Here is a 10,509-nt window from a genome sequence, read left to right as displayed (position 1 = left end):
CTAATATTAATATATATCGGCAGCAGGAGCTAATATTAAAGAATGAAAACTAACTGCAAGTTCGGCTGTTATTTTGAAATCTTATTTCAATCATGATCTTTACTTCAAAGAGATAAGTACACTCTTTGGTCCCTGTCCCCCATGTGCCCCCCCTCAATATGAAAGCTGTATACGCCACTGCAGTGGACCAGGTGGTTCTTCCCAAGAGAAGACGCAAAGCATGTGGCATAAAATCAAATGATCAGCTAAATATTACATACTTTCCGAACTGCAACTTTAACCTCATGATTTCTCAGACTATAAATCAATGGGTTTAACATGGGAGTCACAACACCGTATAAGACTGATACATATTTGTTTTTTGTTGAAAAAAATTTTTTTGGCCCCAGGTACAGAGACATACTGGTCCCATAAAAAATTAATACTACAGTCAGGTGGGAACCACATGTAGAAAATGCCTTAGTCCTTCCATCCACAGAATGGATTTTCAATATGGACGCTATGATACACGTGTAGGAAACTACAATTAAACCAAAAGGGACTAAAAGTGTGAAGAAACTTGCAAAAATGATTTTGGCTTCATCAACTGAAATATCTCCACAAAACAGTTTCATTAAAGCTATCATTTCACAAACAAAATGATCGATTTGGTTTCCTTTGCAGATCGGACGTAGGCTTGAAACTGTAGTAAGGATGGCACAAGCAAAGTTCCCCAGCCATACAATGACGGACATAGTCTTACATATCCTCCAGCTCATAATAACCATATAACGTAAGGGAAAGCAGATCGCTACGAAACGATCGTACGCCATCACCGCCAGCAGGATACATTCCGTTTGTCCTAGGAATAGACTTATATTCATTTGTGCGATACACCCAATGTATGATATTCTTCCTCCCATTGTAGAAATCAGATCTAGTAACATTTTGGGGACAGTACTTGTTGAATAGAATAAATCCAGAAAGGATAACTGGCAGAGAAAATAGTACATAGGCGTGTGTATACGAGGATTGGCTATAACTGCGCATATTAACAAAATATTCCCAAAAATGGTCAGTAAGTACATGAACAAAAACAAGACAAAAAGAAGAATTCGAGTCCTCCGGTCCCGAGAAAGTCCAATTAAAATAAATTCTTTTATGACAGTTTGGTTCTCGTTCTCCATTTTCATAAATTATATTTGGGAACCCATCTCTGTAACAAGAAAACAGAACATTCTAATACCAACCAATTTCATTTCTGCAATTCACTGAGATAACAACCTAAGAAACGGCCTTAATAAAAGATCCAACCACAAGAAAGCATGGCTTGCTGAAGGGCCCTGTAATTGTTCTTTATCAGTTATGGGCAAATACTGGCGCCATTTTCTAAAAAAGATAAAAATTTAGACCCATTAATTTAAGAAAAAATGTGAAACGTTATGAGGGTTCCGACAGATGATGATGATGACGATGATGATAACGCAGAAGAGTTGAGAAAACAAGTTCTATGGAGCCCACACGGCGTGGCTGGGTACCAATTCTAAATGAATTTATGATGAGAAGGGGTCGTGGTAAAATAATTTATGTTGTGGGCATTATTGAGCTGATATCATTGTTACATCTGGAAAAGAGGATTCAGGCCATGATCTGGTCTTCATAAGACGTGTGCAAGACACTCATCAGTTACCTCGGGCGGAGACTTTGGCTTCAAGCGAGAGCGAGACAGGATCTCATCTGAAGGTCTGTAAGTTCTACCAGAGCGAAAGGCTTAGTTGTTATAGAACGGCGTAGTAGGCATGCAGTGGAACCTTAAGCAAAAGTCAACACCACAAACCAATAACTTGACACGGACTGGCCGGATAAAATATCAGCACCACTGAGCTTCCACTGCGGGAGACGGGAAACCTAGAAACCAGGGACCCCAGGTTAGGAGCAGATATGTGAGGATCCCAGAAACACAACAGGCATGGTGGGTTATTTTGTGGTTCAATGAATGAGAAGGATGTGTAATTATGGAGGCTTTTCTGATGGAGTCTCCTTATATTTTTAGACAGCAGACAGGAGGCTGTTAATACCAATAGATCACACTCGGATAGAATATTGGGTAATGGATGGATAGACAATAAAGATATGCAGGCGTACTAACAGTAGGAATTAACAAATATACGTTAAAAATTCTTTAAAGTCTCCACATATGACCAAGAATAGGAAGAATTTATTTTTACATTTTTAGGATATTTCTCTTAACTCTTTTAAATCATAATATTTAGGAAATATAGAATTTCAAGAAAATGATCTGAAATTTCATATAATTTGCATAAGCATTTTGCAAGGATATCCAATCCATGTGATTTCAGACAAAAAAATATATATTTCACTCTTTCTTTATTAAATAAAAATACGAAGAAATTACTTTTTTAATTCAAAATGTATTTTTTTGTATTTTAGTTATTTTAGATATGTTAAAATAAGTTAAAATGTTATTAGTTTTTTTTTGTACTAAAACCATAAAAATGTTCTTGGCATTATTTTTGTATTTACATCCTGCAGAATTCTAATTTTTTTATTTACTTATTTTTTATTTATTTATTAACTTTTTTTTAATTTACTTATTTTCTTCTGCGCTACAAGAATATTACATGAGATTTTTTTTTTATATAGCTTGAAGTAGATTGTGTATGAAATAGAACAAAAATAAAGGAATCAAACAGTCTCCTGTTGCATATAGGTTCATAAATCAAGCCTGAAAAAGCACGTCAACAGCACGCTAGCCAACAAGCACAGAAACATATTTTTTCTTAGGAAAAACACTATTGTTATTTTTAAATAAATGAATATTAAATAATAAATCATATCTTTATATATATATTGATTTGAATACGATGTTTAAAACTAATATATTTTCAAACCTGTTAAAAATCTTTGCACGCAATTATATTATGGATAGACAATTAATTAACTAATTAAGTTTTTTTTATATTCAAAGGAATCTACAGTCTGATACAGATAGAAATGTTATGCTTACTTTTTACATAAGTTATAAGATATGATATCAATTATATTAAGTTATTTTTATATGTATTTTGATTCTAATGCGATGTTTACAACTAAGGTTTCCCCTACGAGTTAAAGTCAATTAATTAACAAATTATCTTTTTTTGCTGGAAAAGAAGAGTGGAATCTACAGTCGAGGGACGTGGGATATTCAGGGGATTTTAAAGCTGATAAGATTTACCAGGGATATAATACAATTTCTGTAATTGGTGAAATATATATTATAACGCTAAAAAGGAGTTATAACTAAAAAGTGTTATTTTTGTCTCAATAACACATTTTCATAATCCTCCCATTTACGTTTCTTTTCTAAGATCTTTGAGTGTGGATTTTTTTTGAAGCTCCCTTTGTCTACATCATGTATCTTACCTGACCTGGGAGGCACCGATACAATAATATTTCAATAAATATGGCATTTGTTTGTAAAATGTATGATTTTGATACCGCATCCTTTTTGATGAGTCAAATATAAAAAAATATAAAACAGAATAATTGCAAATAACAAAAGTGATATAAATTATAATAACTGTGACCTTTGAATTCATCCTTCGCTTCAGGCTCTTGCAAGGCTATCTGGCAAAGATCAGCCCCTTATAAGAGCTTCTTGTTTGATGAGATAACCTCTGAGAATAACCCCAGAACAGGCCCTGCGGAGAGGCTTCAGTCTCACAGAGATTGTTACTAACCCCCTCACTGAATTACTCAATTGATTGCTTCATGTTTAAAGTAGACTTTTGAATTTGGATTCCTATTTCATCAATTTGTACAAATTGGAGGATTGGGGGAGAGAGTGTGTCTGGATGCTCCGCCATTTTGCCCGGTGACTTCCTTTTCCCTATTTGGAGGAAGTCACAGAAGCTTTTGTGGAGGTTCACCGGGGGGTCATGTCTGGGGAGATGCGGACAAAGAAAGAAGAACACGAAGATGAAGAGGATGCCAGAGAACACGCGAAGTGGAAGCGGTGGTTGAGAGAAGATTACAGAGCATGAGAGAGACACTGAAAGTGTGAGAGAGCAAGTGAGAGCATGGAAGCCTACAGCAGTCATCAGAGACCCCCCCCCTGCAATGGCTGGTCTATAGACCAGCAATTTGAGTCCCAGCTGCCAGAGGCAGCTTCAGGGACAGGGGAGAGGGTGCCTTGGTCTCCCCGTGAGTGTGGAGACCAGCTCCAACACCCCCCTGCTGCCTGATCGCTCCCTGAGAGTGACAGTGCAGCGTTAACCCCTTCAATGCCACAATTGTGTATGACACATTCGTGGCATTGTAGGGGTTAACATTTGTCCCCACAAGCTTGTGGGGACTAAATATCAGTCAATGCTGTGCTCCAATGGAACATCAGCATTGAAAGGGTTAAAAAAAAAACAAATTAAAAAAAAAACAGCACTGACCTGAAAGTCCAGGGTGCTTCCAGGTCAAATGCTGTGAGTTTAGTAAGTGGGCTGATGATGATCGGATCACTCCTGACCAACTGTTAGTTTAAAAAAATCCTGGCTCCTAGCTTTTTTACCTGGCGCCTAGATTCACAACAAATTTGTCATGCCCTGGTATATGCCCACAGAGGACAATGCCCTCGTCCCAAACCTACAGACAGACCCAGAAATGTCATTGTGAAACTGTGTGACCTCACTACAGAAGACAATATCATGCGAACAGCCAGATATTCTCCCCCCAGTACCGCAGCCCCCTCATCATTGAGGTGCAGTCCATCCCTACTATAGGGTCTGTAGCCAACAGCAAAGTCTGCCCAGTTCTCTAAAAACCCAAATCCCTCCTTCCTACACCACGTTTCTGGCCACACATTCATCTCCCTGAGCTCCCGCTGCCTCCCAAGTGCAACGCGTAGTACAGGTAATATTCCTGAAATTATTACCTTGGAGGTCCTTTCCTTAAGTTTGTCAACTAGTGCCATACAATCTTTTCTAAGGATGCCCCATCTGCCATTGAATTTGTCATTATTACGAACATGGACTATGACCACTGGATCATCACCAGTCCCTCAGAACAATCAGCACTAGAGAGGCTACTCACTGAGCCGGTAGGTGAATCAGCCAGCCCCAGTAATACTAGATCTGAACTGATGTCCCCAGCACAAACTGGCAAACATATTGTCCAGAACTAGCCTCCCTAAACCTAATACCCCTACTTATTTAACAGTCAGCTAGAACTTTATCTTCAGTTATACAATTCCCATGATTTGTATTTAGTTAAATTATTCCTGGTTTATGCTTTTTTGTCTCACTCATATAGCTACACTTATCTCTCACTTATATATCTAAAAAAGGTTTTATCACCTTTTTTTGTTAACCCAGCTGGGGATGTTGTAAGCTGTAGACACCTCTTCTGTCCCATCTCCAACCTCACCAGCACTGACCCCAGCCAGGCCACGCTCAGTAAGTAGTAGGCTCTTCTCCATATTTTCAATGTCTCTCTTAGATTTATATTGGATTCCAAGTAGGCAACACTGGGGGAAATTGAAAATATGGAGAAGAGCCTACTACTTATTGAGCGGGGCCTGGCTGGGGTCAGTGCTGGTGAGGTTGGAGATGGGACAGAGGAGGTGTGCTGTAGACACCTCCTCTGTCCCATCTCCAACCTCACCAGTTGCTTTCTTAGATCTATATTGGATTCCAAGTAGGCTACTTGCTCCCGCTTATCACAAAAATACAGCCCCTGGGGCACTTGCTTCAGGAGTGCATACATGTGGCAAGATGTGGCAGTGGCATTTCCCAACACGGTATTTTAGGTGTTAAAAAACAATTTAGATAAAAAGTGCAAGTATACAATTTATAGTTTGCCCTCCTTCCTGTCTTTCAACTCCTTCCCTTTTTTATTTCCAAATACATTTTTTTTATTTTCTCAATTCTTTCAGGTAAAGTTGCGAAAACAATATCTTGGTAAAAAGGTAAAGCATACAGTAGATTAACCCCTTAAGGACCAGGCTCATTTTTTCTTTTTGTACCCTGTGGGACCGAGGCTGTTTTAACACTTTTGTGGTGCTTGTGTTTTTATGTTTTTTTTGCTGTTTTTTGTAAGTTACAGGGCAATAAGTACAAGCAGCGTTTTATGATTTCCAAACCTTTCTTAACAAATCTGTTCAGTCTGCCTCCATCTCCTCTTTGGAATATCTTTGAAGCCGGTTTACTCAATTTAACCCATTCAAACCATATATTTTTGAAAACTAGACACCCCAGGGTATTTCAAATGCTGTTATTTTAACCCTTTCCATGCAACAATTATACAACCACACTTTGTCAAACTTTGTAATAGTAATTTTTTTAATTTTTTTTTCACACAAACTGTACTTTGTACTTTAGTTATAGATATACAGGTTTTGGTATATGTCACTGTCAAACAACACCCAAATTTGTGTTCAGGAACATCTCCTGAGTGCAGCGATACCCCACATGCATGGGTTTGTCGGGTTGTTTGAGATTTAAAATGCCACATTTGGGAAGTGCGCTTTTTTCTCCATTTTGGTCAGTCTGTACCTATGCCCTATCTTTGAGCTCGGCCATTCCAATTTACCCCATCAAGCCATTTTTTTTATATTAGACACCCCTTGGGTATTTGAAGTGCTTTTATTTTAACTCTTTCTATGTTGAGATTTTTGAGAAATTTTAGCACTTGCTCAAAATAATAAACTTTTTTTATGTTTTAATATAGTTTTTATATTTCTTACACATTTTGCTGGTACTGGATGGTTCCTCTGGTGACATAACTGCATAATAATTTTTTCCATTTTTTTTTTTATATTTTACTAATCACATTGTGATTAGAAAGCTGGGCTCCATTGACTTGCATGGTTGCATGCAGTACCTGTATTCAACCTGCAAGTGGAGCCAGAGTTCTCTAGAGGGTCTGGAGACCATCTAGCGAACTTTTTGAACTTGATTGTTTTTTTTACAGGGCGGCTGCCATCTTGCTGATGGTGAAGATCACCGGCAGTGGCGGCTATGACTGCTCTCCAGAGCGGTCACAGCCCGTCTTGAGGTAAGTGTTTGGTGTCCCTGAATGCCTCCTGCGACCAGCGACGCCATTTAAGTTTAGTAGGTGACCGTTGATCGCCTCCTAAACACTTTTAAAACGGGCGTCCGCCGCCATACAATGTATGGCCAATGTTGACGTCCCGGGGAGGGGCCAGACATGGCCACCGATGCCGATCTCGACATCGAGGCATTACAGCAACGCCATTTAAGCGAAGAAAGTGATCGTTGATCACTTTCTAAGCTTATTTAATTTAGTGACGGTTCAGGACCGTCAAAGGTCGTTAAGTAACCGTTTTTGCGTGACGGTCCTGAACCGCCAAAGGTCGCGAAGGGGTTAAAAGAAAATAATGTTATTCAAAATATACAAAATATAACATTTAATAACATTTTTTTATTATTTGCAAAGTGATAGATTCAGATATTTTAAATCATAAGGTCCTTTGAGCTGTGCAACAGCAATGTTCTTTCCCAATAATTGTCCATTTTACTAAATGAGTCCTTAAACATAATTGTGTGTGAGCCGCTTGGCCCTTCATGATTTAGGTGGGCAGGTGGTACAGTGGACCAGGTGGTTCTTCCCAAGAGAAGACGCAAAGCATGTGACATGACAGCAAATGATCAGCTAAATATTACATACTTTCCGAACGGCGACTTTAACCTCATGATTTCTCAGACTATAAATCAAAGGGTTTAACATGGGAGTGACTATACCGTAAAAGACTGATATGTATTTATTGTTTGTTGAAAGATGTTTTTTTGGCCCCAAGTACATGGACATACTGGTCCCATAAAAAATTAATACTACAGTCAGGTGGGAACCACATGTAGAAAATGCCTTAGTCCTTCCATCCACAGAATGGATTTTCAATATGGACGCTATGATACACGTGTAAGAAACTAAAATAAAACCAAACGGGACTAAAAGTGTGAAGAAACTTATGAAAATGATTTTGGCTTCATCAAACGAAGTGTCTCCACAAACCAGTTTCATGAAAGCTATAACTTCACAAACAAAATGATTGATTTGGTTTCCTTTGCAGATCGGACGTAGGCTTGACACTGTAGAAAGGATAGAACAAGCAAAGCTCCCCAGCCATACAATGATGGAGATATTTTTACATATCCTCCAGCTCATAATAACCATATAACGCAAGGGGAAGCAGATCGCTACGTAACGATCATACGCCATCACCGCCAGCAGGATACATTCCGTTTGTCCCAGGAATAGACTTATATTCATTTGTGTGATGCACCCAATGTATGATATTCTTCCTCTTGTTGTAGAAATCAGGTCAAGTAACAGTTTGGGGACAGTGTTTGTTGAATAGAATAAATCCAGAAAGGATAACTGGCAGAGAAAATAGTACATAGGCGTGTGCATACGAGAGTTGGCTATAACTGCGCATATTAACACAATATTCCCCAAAATGGTCAGTAAGTACATGAACAAAAATAAGACAAAAAGCAGGATTTGAGTCCTCCGGTCCTGAGAAAGTCCAATTAAAATAAATTCTTTTATGACAGTTCGGTTCTCGTTCTCCATTTTCATAAATTATATTCAGGAATACATCTCTGTAACAAGAAAACAGAACATTCTAATACCAACCAATTTCATTTCTGCAATTCACTGAGATAACAACCTAAGAACGGCCTTAAAAAAAGATCCAACCACAAGAAAGCATGGCTTGCTGAAGGGCCCTGTAATTGTTCTTTATCAGTTATGGGCAAATACTGGCGCCATTTTCTAAAAAAAGTTTAAAATTTAGATCCATTATTTTAAAGAAAAATGTGAAACATTATGAGGTTTCCGACAGATGATGATGACGCAGAAGAGTTGAGAAAACAAGTTCTATGGAGCCCACACATCATGGCTGGGTACCAATACTAAATGAATTTATGATGAGAAGGGGTCATGGTAAAATAATTTATGTTGTGGGCATTATTGAGCTGATATCATTGTTACATCTGGAAAAGAGGATTCAGGCCAAGACACTCATCAGTTACCTCAGGCTGAGACTTTAGCTTCAAGCGAGAGAGAGACTCACAGACCTTCAGATGAGATCCTAAGTTCAACCAGAGCCGAAGTAGTAATAGAGCGGCGTATTAGACAAATCGTGAAACCCTAAGCAACAGTCAATAGCACAAACCAATAGGTTGAGTTTGACAAGACAACTAAACACTGTGTGCACGGACTGGCACCACCGAGCTTCTACTCTGACAAACGGGAAACCTGGAAACCACAAACATGACAGACATGGTGGGTTATATTGTGGATTAATGAACGTTGAGCTTCAGTTTGCAGAACAGAACAGGTCTCGCCAATTCTAGGAATAGACATGAGAAGGATGTATAATTACCAAAGCTTTTCTGATGGAGTCTCCATCAGTAGACAGGAAGCTGGAGTTAATACCAAAAAATCACATAGAATATAATTATCATATCATAATAATGGGTAAGGAATGAATATCAAAAAAAAAAATTTCATTCATTTACTCCTGGGAGTTGGTTTTAGTAATTATGTTTTTGTTGCTTTACTACTACGGTGCCAGCACATGGAAAAAGGGGCCGCATGTTACACAGAGAAATGCAGTCATTTGATGTTGAATTTGGCAGGGAGCTTAAAAAATGTAAATTAAGACAAAAAAAATTTAATTTTCTTATTTTCTTCTGCTGTTCGCTACAAGAATATTACATGAGATTTTATATTTTTTACCCCGAAATCTGTAGATTGTGTATGAAATAGAACAAAAATAATGGAAATAAATTCATAAATAAAGCCTGAAAAAGCATGTCCAGCACGCTAGCCAGCAAGCACAGAAACATGGTATTTTTTAATGAAAACACTATTGTTATTTTTAAACAAATTATTATTAAATAATGAATCATGTTTTACATATTTTGATTTTTTTATACAATGTTTAAAACTAAGATGTTTTCAAACCTGTTGAAAAGCTTCATACATTATTATATCATGGAAAGACATTTCATTAACTTAATGTTTTTCCAGAAAAAAAAAAAATAAGAGTGGAATCTACAGTCATAAAACAGATAGAAATGTTTTGCTTATTTCTAAAAAAAAATTAATTAAACGATATAATAATATAATTTTATAAAATATGATAATAATTATGTTTTTATGTCTTTTGATTCTAATGCAATGTTTAAAACTAAGATATCCCCAACGTGTTGAAAATTCAACTAATTAATTAATTATGTTTTTGCTGGAATTTTTTATTTTTACATATTCAAGGCAGAGTGGAATCTACAGCAGAGGGACGTGAAATATTCAGGGGGATTTAAAGCTGATAAGATTTACCGGGAATATAATACAATTTCTGAAGTAGGTGAAATATATATTCTAACGTTATAATGGAATTATAGCCTAAAAGTGTTTTTTTGCCTCAATAAAACATTTTCATAATCCTCCCATTTCTGAGTCTATATCTACATCATGTGTCTTACCTGACCTGGAAGGCTTCAATTCAAT

The 10,509-nt window shown here is 37.4% G+C and overlaps 2 protein-coding genes across 2 annotated transcripts; both read right to left on the bottom strand.

Annotated features, from left to right (window-relative positions):
- Positions 1 to 245: 245 nt before the first annotated feature.
- LOC128484218 (olfactory receptor 5V1-like) lies at positions 246 to 1,328 on the bottom strand. Its single transcript, XM_053460539.1, has one exon. It carries the CDS (start codon positions 1,170 to 1,172, stop codon positions 246 to 248), a length of 927 nt encoding a protein of 308 aa, XP_053316514.1. The 5' UTR covers positions 1,173 to 1,328.
- A 6,316-nt stretch (positions 1,329 to 7,644) lies between these two features.
- LOC128484217 (olfactory receptor 2B2-like) lies at positions 7,645 to 8,565 on the bottom strand. Its single transcript, XM_053460538.1, has one exon. The coding sequence runs from the start codon at positions 8,563 to 8,565 to the stop codon at positions 7,645 to 7,647; it is 921 nt and encodes a 306-aa protein (XP_053316513.1).
- Positions 8,566 to 10,509: the final 1,944 nt, after the last annotated feature.

This window comes from Spea bombifrons, chromosome 3, assembly GCF_027358695.1.
Source record: "Spea bombifrons isolate aSpeBom1 chromosome 3, aSpeBom1.2.pri, whole genome shotgun sequence".
NCBI classification, from domain to species: domain Eukaryota; kingdom Metazoa; phylum Chordata; class Amphibia; order Anura; family Pelobatidae; genus Spea; species Spea bombifrons.
This window is presented reverse-complemented; position numbering and strand designations above follow the sequence as displayed.